At 54.7% G+C, this 23,145-nt stretch overlaps 1 protein-coding gene across 2 annotated transcripts in view; it reads right to left on the bottom strand.

Annotated features, from left to right (window-relative positions):
- Positions 1-281: 281 nt before the first annotated feature.
- Positions 282-23,145, bottom strand: part of NUDCD3 (NudC domain containing 3) — a 72,597-nt gene continuing 49,733 nt past the window's right edge. The window contains exons 4-7 of one of the 2 annotated variants that reach the window (XM_081243367.1): positions 15,219-15,362; positions 5,406-5,594; positions 1,949-2,094; positions 282-400 (exon numbers count right to left, since the gene is read on the bottom strand). In XM_081243367.1, the coding sequence (XP_081099493.1) occupies positions 1,984-2,094; positions 5,406-5,594; positions 15,219-15,362 (444 nt within the window). In that variant the 3' untranslated portion in view covers positions 282-400; positions 1,949-1,983. Of the gene's footprint in view, positions 2,095-5,405; positions 5,595-15,218; positions 15,363-23,145 lie in introns of both variants that reach the window. The other variant, XM_081243366.1, reaches the window with a different exon arrangement.

Here is a 23,145-nt window from a genome sequence, read left to right on the forward strand (position 1 = left end):
GGCACTGAGGACCCTCGGGCTGAAGCCTTCTGACTCCTGTTTGGAAATGCACGCAAGCTCTAGAGATACAATCTTTTCTCCTGACCAAAAGCTTTTTAGATTTCTGAAACCTGTGTGAAGTCTCGCCAGGATGCAGGCTGGATGAGAAACACCTCTGGGAGATATTTAGGAATTTGCCATTTTGGCGTTTGCTGTGTACGCGGGCCTCAGGGCTAGAATTTGGGTAATGACCACACAATGAGAACTGTCTTGGCAACGAACGTCACACACAGACCCACAAGTGCTTAAATACAGATTTATTGCAAACCAACACCGGAGACAGGGTGATTTCGCAGGTGTGCACCCCACTTCCTTGGACCTCAGCTGACGGAGCTCAGTGGCCAAACTGCTGCTGCCGGGTCTGAAGAGAGAAAACAGGCAGAGTGCACAGGCTCCAGGGCCTAGGCCGGCGGCGAGGGGCAGAGGTCTCCCACAAGACGGCGCGGGTGACCAAGCACTCCCTCCCCTGAAGCCTGGCACTCCCAGATGCCTGCAAGCTGCTGTTACAGCGGGTGGGGTGGGGAGAAACGCAACACTGGAAATCAAATAGGGCAAAGGGAAGACAACTGACCACCGAGTCCACAGCTCCCAAAGTCTCCCAAATAGCTGAGGTGCAGGCACCACACCCCACCTGGTCACAGCAGAAGACCCCACGGGGGTGGTGGAGGGGGGGAGGAGACAGGGGCGTGTTGAGAATGGTTCTCTCACAAACACGAGCCAGTGAGACCTTTCACTATGTGGGACAGGTGTACAAATCCTGAGGGCGCTAAAGAGGGGCCTCCAGCAGCTCCATGACCAGCCTCGGTGACAAGTGCAAACAGCAGGGCCCTGTGCCCCCGTGGTGGCGCTTCCCCCAGCCACCTAGTGTCCACGCCTCCTGTGATGGCATCAGAGCAAGCAAACGCTTCCCAGGGACCCAGGGATGTGTCTACAGGGCGCTGTGAGCCAGAAACCTGCCCCCACAGACTGTGATGAAGCAGCTCCCACCTCTGCAGTTGAAGGGGGAAGTCTCCAGAAAGAACGCCCCCCGGACAGGGCTCCTTCCTCCCCCAGCCCAGAGAACAGAGCTCACGAGAGCAGGTTCCAGGGTGCAGAGACCTGCAAGGTCACCGCGCAGAAGGGCAGCCCCACAGTCCTGGCGAAGGGCACAGGCTCTGGGTCCTGGGACAGCGGTGAGAGCAGAGCCACAGCTCTGTGCGGTGCAGTGTGGCCTCAGCCAGGAAAGGACCAAGGGCTGCACCGAGCAGCTGACACACCACGGGGCCTCCTGAGGGTGCCTGGCCCAGCTCACTCTGACAAGAACCGGATCCCCCGAGAGAAAAGTGCTAGGCCGGGTGGCAGCAGAGCAGCCCGGTCAGGAGAGGGACAGATCCTGCCGTGCCTGCACCTGAGCCACGAGACACTTCCTTCCAGCGTCCAGATCCGGCGGCAGGACCCCAGTTTCCGCAGCTCCTCAACGAGGCTGAGGCAGGCGGTGAACGCGTACAAGCAGGCGGGCAAGACCACACGTGAACACACCCAGCAAGAGGGCGAGGCTGCGCTCTCCCCAAACTGGCCAGGAGCTCGGCCCTCAGGTTGCACAACCCTGCCCACGCTTCAACAGCCGAGCGAGCGGCACCCACGCCCGCCCCAAGCGTGAGAACAGCAAGCAGAGAGCACAAGAGCAGCAAGCGGAGGGAGGGAGTGGCTAACGGGCCAGGAGGGGCCGGAGCTGCGCCTGCCGGGACACCCCCTGCTCTCTAACACCCGCCCGCACAGGCCACACAGCCCCCGCCCCGCTCTAGAACAGTCTGGAGATGCAGGGCCAGCATGGAGGCCGGGTTCCCCCTTGAAAAGAAGGATGGCAAGGGTGAACCAGGCAAGCGAGTCCCCGGCAGGAGGGAGCCGTGGGCCACGGCTGAGGCCCCACCTCCCCGCCGGCGAGGGCTTCGTTTCCTTCGGTCATTAAAACTGCACAGCCCCCGGGGAGATGTTGAACATGGCCGGGTCGAAACGCTGGCCTCGGAAGGGAGAGCCTTCAGCATCCCACCCCTTCTTCAGCATCTCATGGACTTTCTACAAACAGAAAATAGAGAGGTTACTGTAGTCACCAGGCCCACACGTCCTAGAGCAGGACTCCGCTCTGCGTCCTCCGGGAGAGGACCTGCCCGGGGTGGCAGCAGACCCTCCGCAAGGCTGCGTCCCCACGTGCAGATTCCACCCCCATCCTGGCCCCAGCGAAGCACTGGCCGTCCTCCTGGCTCAGATGCTGTCCCTTCTCACCAGAAGTACCTGTCCGAACTCCAAATGGCCTGAGGTGCAAAGAGGGGTTCTCTGCTCCCCTTTCCCAGGGAGAAGGCTGGTGGCCTCGAGGCCTGTACCCTCAGATAGTCTGGGAGTGACCCAGGCTGTGACTCAGAGAGACCTCAGGAAGTCTGGCTGTGGACCCACCCATCACCGACCCCTGCAGCCCCTGGGGGGCAGAGGTCAAAGCTGCTGGATCACGTATCCCAGCACATGGGCAGCAGCAAGCCAAGCACTGTGGCCTGGTCCAGGGCACGGCGGGAGGCTGCACCCATGAGGGAGGTCCCTCGCCGTGCTGTAGGCCCTCCTTCCCCGCGGGTCCCCGGGTCTGCCCTCGGTGCTTCCCTGCGAATGCATCAGGCTGGGAACCATCTCCCCTTCCTTCTGACCAGGAGAAACAAAGAAACTCACTGCCACGGGGCCAGAAAGCCCTGCCCACCTCTGGCCTCTAGGCTGACAGACTGCGCTGAGGGGAAAGCTCCCGGTATCTGGCAAGGCTGTAGGACTCTCCTCCTGACAGGGGCCTTCTTTTCCCTGTTATTAAACCTACGTGGTGCAGCAGCAAACACATCAAAGATGGGTAGCACATCTCAGGGATTAATCCATATTACTCCCAAGTCGGTACAGATGACACACGCCAGGGACCCTGGGAAGAGCACTGGAGGAGCGGGCAGTGCTGCCCGCAGGCCACCCCCCGGGGAGAAGGGACCAGAGAGGCCGGCCCCGCCCACCAGCCTGACTCCGGGGCTTCCTGGCAGTCCTGCTGGGCCAGGCCTCTTCCTCCGTGCCATCCCTCTTCCTCTAGCTCTCGCCCACCTACCCCTCTGAAGGCCCCCTCTCCCGGTCTCTCAACTCACTCTGTGCCCCTCATCTGAGCACCTCGTCTGCCGAGTGAGCCCTGACCCACTGATGTGCCCGTGCACCGGCCTCGTCACAGGCAGTCTGACGGGCCCTCACGCTCCAGCTCCACGGGTCCTCGGCCCGCTGCCCGCGCTGGTCCTGCCCCAGGCCCCTCATGGCCACCACCTGCTTTCTTAAGCCGCCCCTCCTCCCCGTAGCCCCCATCTGAAGCCACCAGCCAGTCCTGCTGACTCTCCAGCCCCGATTTCCTTCTTCTCCTGGGGACGCTTTCCTCCGAGGACTCCAGAGACTGTCCGTGGCTTCAGCACCGTGAAGTCCAGCTCCCTCCCCGCCAGGCCACGCCAGCTCTGCTGGCCCCTTGCGCCTCCAAAGCTCTGCTCTCCATCCAGACCCTGCTCCCCACACTGCGCTCCCCTCAAGGCCCGTGTACTGAGGACAGTCCACGTGGAAGCCTGGGAGGTTCCCGAATGTCTGCTAAGCCCAGATGAGTCCCACACGGCAGTGCTGGTGTTCCCACCTCTACTCCCATGGCCCCGAGGTGTCAGTCCTCTACTATCTCCAGCGAGGGACGGCAAGCTGGAGGCCCCTGCCTGTCCAGGAGCAGGTCAGCTGGGCGAGGGGTCACCCCCGAGTCCTGACGCCTGCACCACCAGCCATGGGCTCCTGTGTGTCTGCTGAAGGTCTCCGCAGGGCACTGCACTCAGCCGGGCACTCACGCCCCTTCACGGTCAGCACACTGCCTGGCACACGGCAAGCCCTTCCAGAATCCCTTTTGACTCAAACCATAAAGTTCTTTCCATTAGACTGCAGGGTCTCCCAGGCTCTTCTTCAGATCCTTCTTGATCGGCCGGCCCCATCCCTGAGCTCAACAGGGACTCGGCTTCCTACTTGGGTCTCACAACCAGGTGCCTGCCCACTTCGGGGCAGCGACACCCACACTTTCGATGGCTGGCTGCACAGGGTCCCCTCCCGTCGGGCCAGCGTTCAGAGTGCTCTTTCACCTGGTGGCCACAGGCACATGCAGCGTAACTGGATAAAACTGCCGTCTAAACGTGCACAGAGGTGGGTTGCACTCCACATCCTGTGCCCTGTGAGCTCAGCCATTACAGCCAGGGGCCAGTTTCCGTAGACAAGACCAGCAGATGTCTGTGATCCAACGGTCAACCGTAGCCCCGGCCTCTAGCCCCAAAAGCCCAGGTGGGTCAGGGAGCTAGACCAAGAGGTGATTCAGAGACTCAGGGAGGGGTGACAGACAAGCCTGGAACCAGCTCAGGGTTCAAACCTCAGCCCTGCTGCCAGACCAGCTGTGGGACCTCGAACACGTGCTGTGACCTCTAAACCTCGACCCCCCTCTCAGGGGTGCTGCAATGGGGGACCATGACCCAGCCAACCCGACCCAACCTGCGTGCAGTAAGCACTCACTAAGCACTCCCCTCCATGGCTCCTTGGCCCTCGAAGGAGCAAGGCGGGCCATTTGCATGCAGGGTCCAAATGAGACGGAAAGGAAGGACCACAGGCACGCGGGCAGTGGGTGGGGGCGCTCAACGGCCCTAGGCCTAGACCACTCACAGGAGCCACAAAGTGAGGCCCCTGGGAGATAAGACAGGACGCCTGAGAATCTGAATGGCACTGGGGGTGGGGTGGAGGGCAGGCCTCGTGTCTGACACATGAGCAGCCTTGGAGATGGACCGTGGTGCCATGGCTCAAACTCCCGGTGCTGCTCACGTGGGACACTGGGAACTAAAAATAACCTGAGAAAAGCAACCCTCTCTTCTGCACAGAGCCACTCTTGGGAGTATTAAAGCAGAAGGAAGACAGTACACGTCTAACTAATCCTCCTCGCTGCCACCACAGGCTCAGGCACGAGCCTCCTCTTCGGTCACTAACTTCCTCCCATCCCTCCACAGCCGCCGGCCACGCCCACTTCTCACGCCTCTGACATTCGAAAGTGACTTGGAAGGACTTTCCTCCCATTGGCCCTTTGTGGTCAAACCCGCACCGGCCCCGAGGCAGGGCTGGGCCCGACTGTCCCTCCTGTGCTGAGGGTCTTGGAGGGGCTGAGGGGAGGGAGCCGTCTGCACGGCCCCAGCGTGTCAGCTAGCAACACGCGATACCTCCGGGACCCCGCGGACAGACAGCTTTTGGCTCTGCCGGCTGGGCGCCCACGTCAGGAGCCCGCAGCAGCGCACGCCGCCCCCCGCTCTGCCCCGCAGGGCCCATACCAGCTCGTGGCTCTGCGGCTTGCCCTGCAGCTTCTGCTGGTAGTCGAAGGCGAGCCTGTCCAGGACCGCGTGCTCCTCCTCGTCCACCGTGGCCATGGAGCGCTCCTTGTTGATCTGGTCGATGTCGATTTGCTCCTCCCCCTCCAGGATGGCGCTCCACCAGTACTCGCCCACCTTGTTCAGGCTCACCTGGCACACGAGGGCAGAGGCACAGTCAGTGTCGGGCAGGTGGCACCGGGGACCCAGCGGGGCTGTCCGGACCCCGGGCACTGAGTATTCCACTCTCCACCACCATGACTGGGCGGTACCTGTGGTCCCTGTCCCCCAGGTCCTCTCAGAAGACACTGACCCCCGTAGGCATCAGCACCCGCACCGCCCAGCCACCAGAACCCCAGCCCGCTCTGACCAGAGGGGGTCGTTTCCGAGCACTCCGAGCTGCCCCATCCGCCGGTGCCTGGACCCCATCACGGTCTCCCGAGCTGCCGAGGGAAGCCTGAGCCCAAACAGGAGCTTCTGTCAACATCCACCTGCCCGGGCCCCGCTAGCTCATCCCCCTCCCTCCTGCTGACCTTCCCCACCTCCAAGTGCAGCACCCAGGCTCCTGCCTGCTGGGGGGACCTGGAACCTGGGGGACCAAGCACTCAGCCTGACAATGACTACCCACCAGCCAGACGCCCAGGCGCCTTGCCCCACTCTCCTCCCTGGCCAGGCAGCTGCAAGAGCGGCTCCCCAGCCCTGCGACCGCTACATGTGACTCACCTGCCACTCAGCCTCATGGTGCAGCCCAGTGAGGGACGGGGGGAGTCGGGGGGACCCAAGAACTCAGAGGTGGGGACTGCAGAATAGCAGGGCTTTGCCTGAAGCTGATGCCAAGTACACGCATCCCGGGGACCACACAGGGAGGGCCCAGGCCACCTCCTCCCCGTGGTCCCTGGCCGGCTCATCGGGAAATTCTTTACTGACTGGCCAAGAACTGACAGGAGGGCTGCCCACGCTCCCTCACTCTGTCCATTCTCAGACGGGACGTAACCCCCACTCGTGCCCAGAGGGGCAGGGAGGTGACACAGAGATGACGGAGCCAGCAGTGAGAGCAGCGCTTCCTCACAGGAGCACCATGAGGAGAGGCTTACTGGCCAGTGGGCAATCCTGACAAAGTGGACTGCGAGCTGGCCCACAGGCGACATCTGTGAAGACACTGCACGCCCACAGGTCCTAAGAAGTCGGCCCCATGGCTCGCGGGCTGCGGGGAGTGGTGCTGCCAGCTCCAGCCCTGCTGCCCGAGTCCACTGAGAGCCCCTGCGGAGCCCGGGTCCAACAGGGTCACAGCAGAGCTAAGTCCCGGCCCTGAGAGCGGCTGAGGTGTGGGCAGTGATGGGGGCGGGTCACACAGTGGAGACAACCTCCAGGAAACCACAAGCACAGCATGAATGTCAGCACCTCAGCACATTACAAAAGCAAGTCGCCCCACTTCTGACCATCCTGCGTGGACGCGGGCGTGAAGATGGCAGGGGTGAGATGGCAGGGGTTCTGAGCACCCCCTGCCCACCTGATCAGATGAATGACCTCTGCCACTGTTTACATTCAGGGTGAAGCTTCTGTTTCCAGATGCTCTGTCTAGCCAGCTTCTGGCCAACTGTACTCTCCTGTTTGCACGCGTGGACCTGACCTGGCCCTCAGAGCCCCCAGTGCCGAGCACTGAGCCCCGTCTTTACAGAGCTGCAGATCACTGCGCCAGGGCAACAGAAACCTTCCAAGGGGGAAATACATGCTCTTCTTACCATTCCAGGAGAGACTTCTGAGGAAGTCGGCCCTCTGTATCCACAGGTTCTGCATTCCACTGAAGTCAACCAACTCCAGATCAAAAATATTTGGAAAAAAAATTTCCAGAAAGTTCCAAAATGCAAGACTTGAACTTGTCACACTTCAGCAACTGTTTACATAGTATTTACATTGATTAGGTATATGATGTGAAGTAAACAGGAGGATGTGCGCAGGTTACATGCAAACACTACACCATTTATATAAGGGACTAGAGCATCCTTGGACGTTGGTATCCTTGGGGGGGGGAGAGGTGGGGGGAGGGCTGGGTTCTGGAACCAATCCCCTGAGGATACTGAGAGACGACTGTAAATCTCCAGAGACAACAGACCCTTTAGATTCATTTTACTTGTATCTTCGTTAGTCGTCATCATGGCCAAAATCTAACATGTATCGTTAGCACTCACAACCTCTGTAAAATACCCACTATTACCTCTACCTAGAAGTCAGCGCCTCACCTGGATCACCCAGCGCTACAGGCAGGACAGAGCCATGCTCGGGCCAACAGCCCGTGACAGCACTGTGGGGTCAGCCCAATCCCCACCCCGGGGCTCTGCTGCTGCTCCTGTGCATACGAACCACACACAGGGTGTCCTAGCCAGGTCCACACACACATCTAGGCCCGACACAGCTCGGGGGCACAAGGGGACTGACCCTGAAACCAAGGAGCCTGGTGGGCCTCTGTGTCCACAGAACAAGTCCGCCCGGGCACTCTGCAGACCCAATAAACATCAACATGAGCCCAGCACCGCAGTAAAAACAATTTAAGGTGAAATTCACATTAACATAAAGTTAGCCATTTTAAGGTGAACAGTTCAATGCGTTTAGCGCATTCACAAGAGTCTGAGCTATTACCACCTCTTATCTAGTTCCAGAACACTCTCATCCCCGCAAAAGGAGAACCCATGCCCATGAGCAGTCACTCCCCACTCTGTCCCTCCCCCAGCCCTGGCAACAAATCATTTATTTGCCTGTTCTGGACATTTCCCCAAAACGGACCCACAGGCTATGTGTCCTGTGCCTGGCTTCTTTCACTGAGCACAATGTCCTCACGGTCCATTCATATGCTAGTGGGTCAGAACTTCATTCCTGTTTCAGGTGGAATAATACAGAGTGCAGCATCAAGAGGACATGGGTGAAACGTTCTTAGAATGGAGCTCAAGGATTCAGTTCTAAAAGTAACATCTTTGATAAAGCAGTCTGATGGCTTAACATTTGGTTTTGATTTTTTATTTTAACATTGTTACTTTTTTAAAAAAATCAGGTTTGTGGAGGCGTAAGCTGGCACACAGTAAAATTCACTGTCTTGAGGGTGCATCCTATGAGTTTTGACAAATGCAGCCACGTAGCCACCACTATCAAGCCACACCCCAAAGCTCACGGTCCCCTTTCGACGGCGATCCCCTCAGCCCGACACTTGCTTTGCCATTTTGTTGGTCTGTGTCTGTTGGTCTGCTCTTCTCTTAGTGCAGTGGCCTGGTGTTCAGCCATGCTATGCGCGCATGGGGGTCACCCCCTGACATAGGCCGACACATCTGTGGGTGGACAGGTGGGTGTTTCCAGGGTTCAGCGGTCACCTACCAGAGTGCCTGCAGGGCTTTGTGGTCTCCTTTTCCCCTTTGTAGGTATCCAGCAGTGGGATTGCTAGGTCCTATGGTAAGTGCACATGTAACTTTATAAAAACTGTCAAACTGTTTTCCAAACCACCTGCACAGTTTGGCCTTCCCATCCGCAGTGCAGGGGAGCCCCAGGGGCTCCACACTGTCGCCAGTCCCTGCTCCTGTCGATTCTTTCCAGGAGCCAATCAAATAAGCGTGAAGTGACATGTCGCCGTGGTTTTAATTGGTATTGCCTTAATGACTAACGACATTGAGCATCTTTTCATGGGCTTATTTCCCATCTCATTTCTTAAAACATTTTATTTAGAATAATTTCAAACTTATAAGTTATTAGAATTATTCAAATACAAGAATACCGTTTCCTCAAGTCACCCACTGTTAACATGCTACGCCTTTTCTTTATCACGTGTATGTGTGTCTGCATATATGCTCTCACTCTATGTGTGTAAGTTTATAATATGGGGTAAATTACACGGTATTTTTTCGGAATCATCTTGGCCCTTTACCCCTAATACTTTGGTGAGTGTCTCCTTCCTGAAGGTATGGAAGTTCTTTACTATAGTAACTTCAGCTCACCTTCCCTCCTGCACAGGATCCAGTCCAGGGTCCTGACTACATCTTAGTGGGCCTGTCCCCTTTCATCTGGAACATTCCACCGCCTTTGTCTTTTGTTGTTAAGGACCATCCTTCCTTTGGGGTTTGTTTGGTGCTTCCTCCTGATTAAGCTCAGGGACGTGCCCCCGCAGAACCTGCAAAGGTGATGCTGCAGCCCTCCTGGGATGTCCCCCCTGCAGGCACAGATGTCACGTGCCGCATTCCTGGGGTTCCTCCCTGACTCCATCTGCCCCGCGATATGGCAGGGACACGACACTTCCAGCCCCAACAGGTGCTGTGCAGGGGCCAGCAGGGGCCTTCTCCTCCAATGATGGAGCCACTTACCCTTCTGTCGCCAGCACCGGCTCCTGGACACGTAGCATCTCAATGGCTCACTCGTTCCCATCCCTGATCACACAGCGCTCAGAGTGCCCCATCTCGGCTGGTCACGGGTGGTTGCTGTGACCTGATAACACACCCTCGTTCCTTGGTTTTCCTCCAGGTTCCTTTTAGCAATCGGTCCCAGACCTAGAATCAGTTTCTCAGGGGAACCCCCAGAGTGCTGGTTGAACAGTTTTCCCAAAATGTCCTCAGAGAAACTTCCAACTCCACGTGGCTCAGCTCACCTCAGCACCCCAATCTGTGTGATGATGATGACTCACCCACACTCATCTCCCTCCCCTCCTTTGTCACAGAACGCTGCTTCTATTCAGAGAGGGAGGCAGTGCGCCCCGCGAGGAGGACAGCTCCTTGCAGCTGCCCGTACGTGGGATCAAGCTTGGGCCAAGGAGATGCAGGTGAAAGCTGTGGGATGGGGCTTCAGAAGGGCGCCCTGAAACAAGGACAGAGGACAGGGAGAGGCAGCGGGGGCCTGCTCAGCTCCAGGCGCTTCTGTGGGGAGGACGCGGCCCCGGCCAGACCGCTAGCCTCTCAGGGCTCTGCCAGAGGCGGCACTGCGGTGGGCAACCTCCTGGTTTTAATGTCGTCAACAAGTGTTTTAAGCTTAAACATTAAAGCACTGTAGGGCCAGACAGAACCCGGCCGTGGTGGGCTGTGGCTGCGAGGCAGGTGACCACGCAGGGCCAAGCTGCGTCTCCACTCTCCTCCCTCACGGGACGAGGGGACGCGTGCTCTGTCCACCAGGAGCGTGGTCTTCCGGTTCTGCCTGACATGTCCCTTCTATTCACGGGCAACTTCTCCAGAATGTGCAGACTCAGGCTACCTGCTTCTCAGCACCCGGTGGAGATCCAGGGGTTGGTGATGATGCCAAAAATGTGACCACCTTGAGAAACACGACGGGTCCCGGGAGACGAGCATTGAAGGCCAAGAACTCGCATTTCAGTCCCTGGACTAATTTCCAGGCTTTGGGCTCTTGCCAAAATACTAACGTAATTTAACCTGTATTTTAAGCTGAACGATGGCCCCTCAGAGCCAGGCAGGGGGCCAGTGGCCACCAGTGACAAAACAAAAGTGGTGAACCACTTCACAGAGAAACACACATCCCCACTCGAGAACAGCCCAGTGCCAGGGCACACAGGGATCTGCTGATGTCACAGAAATCCGACATCCTTCTTCGGGGAGCCCACGGCAATGGCCGAGGACTACACTCAGCCTGTAACTCTACTTTTGAGAACTGTAATCTAAATATATAATCTAAATACGGGGGACGCAGCTTATATAAAAACACTCATAGGTTCAAGCACCAGACACACTCAGTAGCGCGAGCTTTAAGGCAAGCAGACAAAGATCTGTGAACACGCGGCAGCTACTGCACCAGCTTTAAATGACTCGAGTGTGGATCATGTCAGCGTGTGGACTGGCGTCGCCTCACTAATGGCTACAAATGCAGAGACCGCGGAGTCTTGACGGCTCGAGGCCATGGCCTGCAGGTGCCCACGGCAGGGCCATCAGCCCCACCTGCAGGGAGAAACCAGGACAGTGAGCCGAGGCGGGTTCTGGGACAGAACGAGGCACAGGGGGAGGCCCTGATTTCACGTCTCGGGAACCAAGAAAGGAGCTTTGCCTCAGAATCAAGAAGCCTCATTTAACATTCTCGAGTGTGGGAGGGAGGGAGGCAAGAGCTGTCATCCGGGTTTAGCTGCCACCCCTGCCTGCTCTGAAAGCCTGCCCGGGCGTGTCTGATGTGGATCCGGCTCAGGCAAGGAGGGAGTGGTGGCTGGGAATCAAGGGGCATGTCTGCACTGGCCTGCTTGGGAGGTCAGGACTCGGACCACAGACTCTGGTAAGGTGACAGGCACCCCCGGGGTGACCCCTCCTGCCCCAAGTGGCCCCCACAGAGACCATGCCACATAAGGCCTGTGCTAGTGTCCTGGGGCAGCCGCAACAAAGCGCCACACACTGCGGGCTTCAAACAAGACACTTATTCTCTCCATCTGGAGGCTGGAAGGCCAACATCAAGGTGTCGCAGGGCTGCACTCCCTCCAGAGCTTCCAGGGGACCTTGCCTCGTCTTCACTTCACTCTGTCTGTTTCTTTTCCTCTCGTAAGGACACCTGTCCCTGGATTTAGGGCCCACCTGGATAATCCAGGATGATCTCATCATCGCAAGATCCTTCACCTTCTCACATCTGCAAAGACCCTGTCTCCAAATAAGGACCTATTTGCAGGTTCTGGGATCTGGCGAGGACATCTGGGGGCCCTTTTCGGCCCACTCAGCCTTTAGGAGGTGGGCCCTTGACTATTTTCCTTAATCGCCCCAGTGCCCAGCACAGGGTCTGGCACTTAGTGATAAGCAACCAACAAATGTCTGGGGATCGACCAACCAAGGCTCTGAGCCTCACCTGAAGACTGAGGAACGGAGGTCCAGTGAGGCTAAAGGCGGCCAGTGAGTGGGGCTGAGGCACAAAGCAGGCCTGGCCACCTGGGCAGCCACGCTCTCCCCCTCCAGAGGCTCGAGGGAATGGCACTTGTTCTGGTCAGTAAAGGCCCCAGGGTCTTCACGCATCAAAGCCATGTGCTTACTGAGCTACAGTATCATCTCAGATACGTGCTCCTCAATGTTACCAGTAAATAAATAATTACACTGAGAACACACCAAACTTTCAGCTCCATAAGCAGCAATGTCTCCATTAAGACACTGGCATCGGCTGTACCCGAGGACCGTGGTCAGGAGGAAGGTGGAGACAGGCAGGAGCCCCGCATCTCGTGAGAAGGTGCACGCCAGGTGTGCAGGGGGCTGGGCTGGCAGGGAAGCTCCGGAAGAGGATGTGATGCTCTCAATTAAGTCCTCTTCTTTTTCTACAAGTGGTGGAGCAGCATTAGAAATGCGATGCCATCCACGGATGATGAAAGCCACTTGAAGGAACCTCGGGGAAGAACCAGCCCAGCAGCTGCAATTCTGAGAGAGGTGTCTACATGGACCTCGCAGGGTTACACAGGAGCAGGACAGCCAGAAGCCACGCTCACGGGCAGTGACAGGTGCACCGCAGCCCATTCTGCTTCTTTATAACTCCTCGAGCAGCAGGTGCTTGGCAAAAGCAAACTGGAAAACTAAAAGGCAGCCAGGGCACAAGCCTCCCCTTGGACCAGAGGAGGGCCTGGGACGACCACAGGGCCTGGGCGCATGACCGGACGTCACGGTCGTCTCCCTGCTGGCCCGGGGCTGCTGGTCACAAGCTACGCTGCGCTGCTGCCAGCTCTCCTCCCCGCGCCTACTCGCTCCCGGGTGCCTTTCAGCTGCAAGTGAGAGAAGGAGGGAAACGGGAGCCTTCTGGGTCTGGGGTCCAGCTCCACCCTGAGCAAGCTCTTCACCCTCTCTGAGCGCCAGCATCCTGATTTGTAAAACAGGCTTGCAGAGGTGAAACAGCACCACCAGGCACCTCCCAGAGCCAGGGCCAAAGTATACCCAATAGATGGAGGCCATAATTACAAGGAGTTAATTAATGCCCTGGCCACGAGCCATGTCCGCATTCAGACGCAAGTTGTACAAAACACGCAAAAAAGGTGACGCGGCTCTGGAAGAGGCATGAAGAAGTCAACATCACCTCTGGCAACGAAAATCCCAAGAGTGAGGTACCTGGTTAACAGCCACATTTCCGCAGAAGCCACGTCAAGTACAGGGAATCCTCAGTACCCTGATTACAACCCCGACAGACCAGTGGGTAAACAGTGGCTGTGGACCTTTAGGGTCCAGCAACGGGGTCAGTCTTTCCATCCTAGGTGGGGACTCGAAGACAACAGGGCTGAAGACAACAGAAGAACCCCTCAGAGGGAGCAAAGCACAACCAGCTGTCTGCCGGGACGAGCTCTACGTGCACAGCTCTGGGCGGTCCATCAACCCCACACAGGAGGAGTGAGGCCCAGCATCCGTGGACAATGGGGCACCCAGGATCACGGGTCCACGCTCCCCGTGACCACTTGAGCCATCACAGCGGCGCCGGGAGAGGGTGGGCTGCCTGCCGCGGGCTCCCGCTGGCTGCCTGCGTGACCTCGGGAGGCAGGGGGATAATGAGACCCTGGCTTCCTACTTCCCACAATCGTGGGAGGTGCCAATGAGACCACGCCCATGAAGGTATTCTGCAAATGGAACTGGTGGTTAAGAGCATGGACCGTAGTCTGGGGAGCGGCACTGGGGGTAGAGAGGCACGGGGGTGAACAGACGAGCGACTGAACCCCAGAGTGATAAGGGGGAAATCATCTGTTGCACACTAGTGGCGAGAAGCAGAAACCTCGGAAGGGCAGGGGAGGTGCAACAGAGCACGGTTTAAGCAAGACTCGGGCAGACTTGGCCGGCGCTCTGCCACCGGGTGTTCCTGTCACACGGAGGGGCCTGTGTGTGCTCGGGGGTCCCGGGCATGCCGAGACCTCCAGCCCCCCAGCAGTGATGGAATCCTCTCCACTCCAACGGGTTTGTGTGTCTGCGAGCTGCGAGCAGCCAGAACAGAGCGCCGCGGGCCTTGTCAGTCAGGACCAAGCAGGCAGGCCCATGGGCACCTATTCCCACAGAGAAGTGGATCATGACGAAATGGCACACTTTGCACATATAAAGAACATGCCTATATAAAATTCTGAGGTATTTTGTGCCCAAAGACTTAGTATTTTTCTTTTCATCTTTACCCCTTTCACCACGCCCTGGTTAAGCATCCCAGCAGGAAGGAAGAGGAAAGGAACGAACCCAAATATATAGTCTCCCTTCACTGCATGAAGCCTCCCTGGGTGCTGCCCACTGACCAGGTGCAAGGCTCTGACGAGAGAGGATGGAGCCACCAAAGAATCTAGTAACTGGAACACGTACCCCTTCGTTTGGATCCTGCACCCTTGGCTAGCTTAGCCAGTTGAGACCCACTTTGTCAAATAAGGCTGTCTGTTTGAATTTATTAACTCTGCATCCTCCAGACTGGCATTCATGAAAGCGATCTGCCTTTTAATTTTTAACTTCTTTGGTTTTGCCTTAGATGTAACTGAATCCCTGGAGAGCAGAAGCCTCTGGAACTGAGGGGACATGTCCGGTGTGAGCACAGCCGCGCTCTGGGGATGATGCCCCGCCAGGACCTCCTCCATGGTCACTGCATGCGGTCTGTGCATGGGCAGGAGGACACGAAGCAGTGAGAAACACTGCATTCCAGTGCCCCTCAGTTTCTTGTTGACACGGGCCCCACCTCAAGGAAGCAAGCAGTGGGACACCGAGAAGCCAAGGCTGTAGATGCAGCAGTGACAGTCAGCTGAGGCCCACAAAGGTGCCCTTCGAGCTGCTTGGAAAACACCGAGGAAACTCCCCAGCTGGCAGAAATCAACACCCTCACAGCATTACTGCCCACACTTACCAAAACGCACTTCCCGGGTTCAAGGCTCCAGAGGGAGCTCTCGGTGTTGATCTTGTGGGTGAACTTTCCTTCCATGAGGACGCGCTCCCCGTTTTCCTCCAGCACGGCCACCCGGATGGAGCTGCTGCTGAGGGCCACAGAGACCTGGAACAGAGCAGAGGAGAATCATCTCGCGCTGGGAAGGTGGTGACCGACGTGCTCCAAGGTGGGAGGGGACGGAGGTTTCCAAGGCGCCTGACCACACACTGCAGGAGAACAAAATGCAAAACCAGCCCGAAGGTCATCAGGCTCTCTGAATGACGAAAACCATACCAACCACTGCACACGTGAAGCAGCCTCTGCATCATCATCTCCTTCAAGGAAACACACTAGAAGAGGTCTCAATATGCGTAACGGTAACGTGGGGGGCTTTGTGGGAACCGCGGGTTTCCCGCTGCAAACTCTACTCCGGTTAGGGGAGGCCAACTCCCTGGTCAGAGGGCAAGCGGGGCCGGCAGCAGGGGGTGTGCTCCGCCAACGCCCACCCTGCTGTCTGGTGTGGACAGCAGCCCTGCCCTGGAGGACACGCCCGGCGGGGCAGAGCAGCCACGAGCCCGGCTCTGCTGCCTGCCAGGAGCTGCTGTGCCATCTGTGGCCACAGCTCAGCTTTCACCCAGGAGGGTGAGGCCAGGTGCTCTGGTTTTATATTTTGTCTTTGTTCTCCCATCTCCTCATTCGCTGGAAACGCCCTCTCCCTGCTCTCTCCGTCTGTCTCCACAACAGTGCTAGAGCTGCTGGACTGGGAGATTTATTTCATGCGTGTACCCCGGCCAGCAGGACCCCAAGCACGTGGACCCCAGGACGTTCAGCAGATCAGTAAATGGAGAGGAAAGAAAACAGAACTCCGGGTTTGTTTTTCCCCCACTTCTTCTAAATTCTAAATGTTGTGTTTTATAACGTAAAAATCTTTTATACTAGTATTTGCATAATGTCCGCATTAGGCCTTTCTCACGGGTGGGTGGTGTCAGTCAAGGCGTCAAAACAGTCTGGAGATGGCCCTCCCATGTCACTTGCAAAGTGCTTATTAAATGCACTTGAAAAGAAACCCTCGGTGTCACAGAATTTTCAAACTGGAGTCTACACCTGTCAGTGGAATCTGATACTATAACCTACCTGTATTTTAAATAACCATAAATAAGCGATGGAGGGGCTTCCCTGGTGGCTCAGTGGTTGAGAGTCCGCCTGTGGATGCAGGGGACACGGGTTCGTGCCCCGGTCCGGGAGGATCCCACATGCCGCGGAGCGGCCGGGCCCGTGAGCCATGGCCACTGAGCCTGCGTGTCCGGAGCCTGTGCTCCACAACGGGAGAGGCCACAACGGTGAGAGGCCCGCGTACCGCAAATAAATAAATAAATAAATAAGCGATGGAAAGGAGAGAGATGCCTGCACACACCGTGTCCACATGCAGGCCCCAGGGGGGTCCTGTGAGCCCCAGCTCCAATTGCACCCAATTTCTGAGAGAATGTACCCCTTAACTCGGTTCTGCTAAGGCACGGGCACAACTCAGTTCACTCCCATCTGCCCAACAGCGGCCCAGTGCACTCCGAGACAGAGGCAGACAATCGCTGGCCAAATCGGGTGTCCCTGACCACGAACTCGGATGTGCGGTGAACACCTGACAGAGCGGACCAAGGCTCCACCAGTCCTGGCCTCCCAGGAGCAAGCTCACTTTAACAAATAAAATCCTCCAGCCAACTTTATGTAACAGGATAATTTCCAAACCTGGGTGAGCTCGTCTCTTATACAAAGGGGATGTACCCAAGCACCGAGGGGAAACCAGACCAGAGATGCTTCCAGGAGCTCCAGTTCAAGACGTCACTCTGGGAACAGGCGGCCATCTCCTGAGCTCCATGACCCACACAGATGACAGGAACAAAGCACGCAGAGAAAAACCCCAGACAACACAGGAAAGAAGGGAGAGGCCAGGACAGAGAAACTTTCAACAACTCTATGGAGAGGAAGGAGAGGCGTGTGGCGACAGACAGCACAGAGCAGGGACAAGCTCAGCCAAGTGGCGCTTCCGGCTGGCAGTTAGCAGGTATGGAGCATGGAGGCAGAGCGGCTGAGTCAGTCCACGGCCAGCTGTGCCAGCGGAAGCCCCGTCAGAAGGGAGAAGAACCCACTGTGTGCCATGGAGCTACAGGGAACCCTGCTCCAGAAAAACGGGCCGGCAGTCTAAGGGAACTGGGTGGACACCCAGCCCAACACACTGCAAGGCAAAGCCAGCCAGTCAATTCCTCAGCTGTGAGCAGCGATGGGAGCGGCAGACCTCAGACACGTAAAGGAGAAAACCATCAACATCATCCCACACTCCACAGAATGGGGAAGATTTTTTTTTTTTCTGTTTTGCCACATCACGCAGCATGAGGGATCCGACCAGGGATGGAACCCGTGCCCCCTGCAGTGGAAGTGTGGAATCCTAACCACTGGGCCACCAGGGAATTCCCAATATATTTTTAAAATAAAAAAACTAGCAGGGAACTAAGGATTGCATTCTATGAGAAAAAGCAGCAGCACAAAAAGACAGACTTAGGTTTAAAAAAAAAAAGTAAAGATTACAGAGCTACTTAGGAAAAAAGGGAATTCTAAAATATTTCCAATTTATACCCTCGAAGAGATCTGAGAAGATAAGGTATCTATAGAACCAGAATAAAACATGAAAACAGAACTAGACAAAACAAACACTTAGAAAAAAACAGAGTGAAAATAAGATTTTCAACAGAAAGGCTGGAAGATAAAGTCAAAGAAATCAAGGTAGAGCCAGAAACCAATCCAGGCAATCAGTTTGGCACTACAGAAACTGTGACAGCAACAAGACAATTTTCCAGAGCTTAAGAAAAATATGGCTTCAGTTTAAAAGGACCCACCGAGGGCTGAACAGAACGAATGAAAGATGACTTACACAAACTCATGACATTTCATACCACTGAGTATTTAAAATAAGGTCTTAAAAGTTCCAAATAGGAGGAAAAAAGTTTACTCACAAAGAACCGGAATGGAAGACATTTCTAGAATAAGTAACAGCGGATGTAAGAAAACAGGAGAATAATGCCTTCAATCTTGTTAGGGGAGATTTTTTTTTTTTTTTGGCCCCACTACACGTCTTGCAGGATCTCAGTTCCCTGACCAGGGATCGAACCCAGGCCACAGCAGTGAAAGCCCAGGCTCCTAACCACTAGGCCAGCAGGGAACTCCCAGGAGAGTATTTTTTAAAGTTAGAATTCTATACAAACTCAAACCACAAAATAAGCGGAAGTTTAAAATAACGGCATTTTAAGACATTCGAGAACACTGCATTTTATTACCACACATCATTTCGAGAAAGTTACTTGAGCCTATACCACAACAAAATGAGGATGAAAACAGAGGAAGATCCTGGATGAGGAGGGGGATCAAAATCCACTTATAAAATGAGTAAGTTCTGGGGATCTAATGTACAGCATGGTGACTGTAATGAACAATACTAAACGGTACATTTGAAAGTTGCTAAGAGAGTAGAACTTAAAAGTTTTCATCACAAGAAAAAATTTATAACTATGTGAGGTGATGAAGGTTAATTAAACTTACTGTGGTGATCATTTTGCTAAACATACACATCCCAAATAACTGTACACCTGAAATTAATACAACATTATATGTCAAATATATCTCAATAAAACTAGGGGAAAAAAAGAGGAAGATCCAACAAGGATCTAAAACACAGTGAATTTAACCTAGAAGTGCAGTGAAAAGAAGTTCCAGGATGCAAGCTATACAACCGAACTAGAAAATAATCAGTCCGGATGGGAGTCAGAGGTGAGAGGGTCTGCAGGAAGTGATTTCTAGACAATACACAGTACCAGTGAGAGTCTGAGTAATTCTGAGATTATGATGAAAGTGTACTATTTTTTGACAAGAAAAAAAGAAAGACAGCCAGAAACTCCAGAAAAACAAAAAACTATATAAGAAACTACTGATCCAAAGGGATGTAATGAAAATGGAGTAAGGACCTGCAAAACAGCTTGACGGGAGGAGCAGCAGGGACCAGAGCCCTGAGTGTAAGGGGTGGTGGGCTCAGGGCACTTGCACTCTCAGCGTCCCGACAGCCTGAGCCAGATGACACGGGAAATCCTAGGTCCCCTGAGACTTTCCTGGGCAGCCACCTTGGCTGGAGGCACGGCGGCAAACACCAGAGACCAGAGCCGCCCTAGTGGGGCCGACAGAGGGAACGGGGCGGGGGGTGGCACATCATCTGTGCTGAAGGTGGGGCCGCGAGGCTTTTTATTCATAGTTGACAACTTGACAACATATGCATAGAAAACATCTGCCCAAAGACCCCAGGAACTAGTACTGTGATTTCTGAGGCTGGGGTGGGGGCTGGTATAGGATAAAAGGGCAGAGGCAGGAAAGAAACCTCTCCTTGTACATTTTATTCTTTTGAACAGGTACATGTCCTATGCATTCAAACAAAAGCAATTTTTTAACAGATAAATGCAGCCTATTAGCCTTTTCTGCTATGGAAGTTTCCTATAAAAAAGAGTCTTCCTACATTTTTTCTAAACGCCTTCTAAGAAGGGAACGCCGTGTAATAGAGCTTTTAAGCACAAATTCCTACAGCTGAATCAAGCTCTGGGGCACAGCGTCACTGTACAAGACATGCCCAGGGGCCTTGGTGCTGTCCTGGAAGGTTCCCGTGGTGAGGCGAGAGATGGCATGCAGCATGGCCGTGAGCCCACCAGCCAGCAGCAAGGACCTCATCCGCCAGTAAAGACTATGCACAATCTCCGAGAGGAAAGAGAATACCGAGAAGGAAAGTAATTCACTTGTCACTCGATGTCATGCAGTCATGACTGTGTGCAACAATATCATGACATTTTCCACGCAAAAGACAACTAACTGATCAGACAGGGTGGAGGTGGGAGCCGGGTCCGGCGCTCCGCTCCACCACCGTCTCACCGGACAGTGTGGCGCCTTAGCGGTTTATGTCTCCAGGAGAGCTCTCTCATCTTCAAAATGAGAGTCAGACTAAAACTCTCCGGAGTTCAATTTTCCTGCATTAAAATCCTATGATTCAATGAAATGCCAGGTTTATAACCAGCCCCAGTTGACATTAGCGATCACACATACATCGTCCTGATGGCAAAGTTCCTTCTCCCTACCCCATGGCTACACTGAGGAAAGAATGGGGAACTCGGCTGCTTTTCCCGTGCAGAGCGGACGGAACAAAGAACGTGATGAAGCAAAGACCTAACTACATTTCACTAATGAATGAAACCAAAGCTTCATTTTGAGAAGTTTTCCGTTAGATGCACCAGCAAAATGATAAAAACAACAAAGACTTATAAAAAACCAGTTGCATGTAAAATAAGAACGCTTGAACTTAAAGCGTTCCGCACATGCATTTATCTGTCCCCCACTACCCTTGAGAGGCAAATACGTTTTCCACAGGGAAAAAATCCACAAGGAGTAAAGGAGGGGCAATGTTCTGAGGCCTCAAGCACCAAGCTTCAGCTGAAGAAGAGGGGGCCCAGGACCCCCTGCACTGACCCTCAGTGCTCCCACATCTACCCAGTACCCCCAACACCCCTGCCTGGCCCCTCACACACAGAGCTAACTACAAACCCAGAACAACTGCGACTTCATCAGCTGAGCCGCTACAATCACAGCTACCATCATGATGCTATCTGCTAGGTGCCACAGACAAAAACCAAAAATAAACACTGCTGACAGGTAGCTGTGACAGGTACCGCAGGGAAGAGCTGGAAAGGAGCCAGCCCAGAAAGAAAGTGGCAACTCAGAAAAAAACCCTTAGGCCAGCAAAAGCCGAGAGATACAAAATAAACTTATCCCTAGGTTTAAAGTGAGGCATGCCTAAAACTCTTTAGATCACCAAGAACTAGAGAGACCATGCATTTTTCAAAGGTTGCAGTGTAAAAGCGACCTGGAATCTGAAAGTTGCTAACAGAGTAAATCTTAGGAGTTCTCATCGCACATACGCAGTTCTGTAATATGGTGAGCATGGTAACCAGACTTACTGTGGTGGTCATTTCGCAGCACACACAGATAACAAACCATTATATTGTACACCTGAAACTAATGTGACATTGTATGCCAATTATACATCAATTTTTTAATGACATGGGGAAAAATACTATTGAAGGAGAAAAAAAATTCAACCACGTAGGAGACTAGTGTAAATTAAGTCAGCAGGTGTCACAAAGTGCCAACACTGGATAAATAAATGCCTTACGGGGAACACGACTCTTCCAATCCCGGCGTCACAAACACTCAGGCTCATCCACACCCCCCGAGTGGTGGGAGCACTGGCTCCAGAGCAAGCCAGCCTGGAGAGACCCTCACCGTCTCTGCGTTTCCCCCTGTGTGCACCGCAACGCCTCGAAGGGCTGCTGGGAAGAAGGGCCTGAGGGGTGCCCGGCTGCACAGAGCTGGTTGAGCCAACAGCCTGTTTATGCTCCGCATGGCACCTGCCACACCCTGGAACTGTACTGGCGCACCTGCTGTCATCAGCTGAGCCCCACGCAGGTCAGCTCCAGAGCAGCAATCTTGTTCGAGTCTTGGGGACCATCATGTGGTCAGTAAATGTCTAATGCAGAAATGAGCAAAACCCAGGGTTATCCTTAGTGAAAGCGAAGCCGTCTCCTCCCAGAGGCCACAACAAGTGGATTTAGGAGGCACAGATATGACTGGGGCATGACGGTCTGTCCCTTAGCGCAATGAGACAAAGGACAGGCCCCTCACAACACACTGCTATGGCAGAGCAGCGTTGTGAGACTGACACCCCAATGACCAGTGTGCACATCTGAGATGCTGTTTTCAATGGGAAGGTTTCCCGGATGGCTGTGGGAAGTTCAGCAAGAGATGTCAGGTAACCTGTGTCTCTTAAGTCAAAGAAAGAGAAAATAACTAGTTGTTTGTTTTTTTTTTCTCTGGCCGCACAGCACAGCTTACGGGATCTTAGTTTCCAGACCAGGGATTGAACCCTCATCATCGGCAGTGAAAGCACAGGGTCCTAACCACTGAACCACCAGGGAAGTCCCCAAAACAACTAGTTTTAGGCTGGGCCTAACACAAGTCCTTCCAGAGAAAGCTCCAGAAGTTCATGGAGAAGTTAGAAGACAGACACTAGACCAGGAAGCTGTAACATTTTTAGCCAAGTAGTGAAGTATAGTAACCAATGCTTTTCATAATTTATTCGCCTACACACAAAGCAATCCTACCAAAAAAACAAAATGAAAATCAACACCTGACCCACTAAAACTCTAAAGGATGCTGAACAAACTATTCTAACAAGGAAGGTCAGCCTGCACCCACTATGACCCACCACAATCAGAGGGAACATGGTCATCAAAAGTAGGACTCTTGGGCTTCCCTGGTGGCGCAGTGGTTGAGAGTCCGCCTGCCGATGCAGGGAACATGGGTTCGTGCCCCGGTCCGGGAGGATCCCACATGCCGCGGAGTGGCTGGGCCCGTGAGCCATGGCCGCTGAGCCTGCGCATCCGGAGCCTGTGCTCCGCAACGGGAGAGGCCACAACAGTGAGAGGCCCGCGTACCACAAAAAAAAAAAAAAAAAAAAAGTAGGACTCTGTAGGGATGACCCCTAGTTACCTGGTCTGACCTGGATCCTAAAGTCCATTCACGGGTCACTGAGCCCTGGTGAGATCTCCTGGGATGGGGTGGGAAAGGGAGAAAGGGAGGAACGAGCAGACAGTGCTGCTGCAGCCACAATCTCCATGACACCCTGACGCACACCCACGTGGAGCCGTGAAGGCTCAGGGGCTACTGTCCTGCTCCTGTCTTCTGTGCTGCAGAATGAACTGCATTCGTCTGACACTGGAGGAAAGTAGCAGTATTCTAGAGGCTTCCCCGGGCCCCACCCAGACTCCTGCAC

The sequence above is a fragment of the Mesoplodon bidens genome, assembly GCF_964165515.1.
Source record: "Mesoplodon bidens genome assembly, chromosome: 9".
NCBI lineage: Eukaryota > Metazoa > Chordata > Mammalia > Artiodactyla > Ziphiidae > Mesoplodon > Mesoplodon bidens.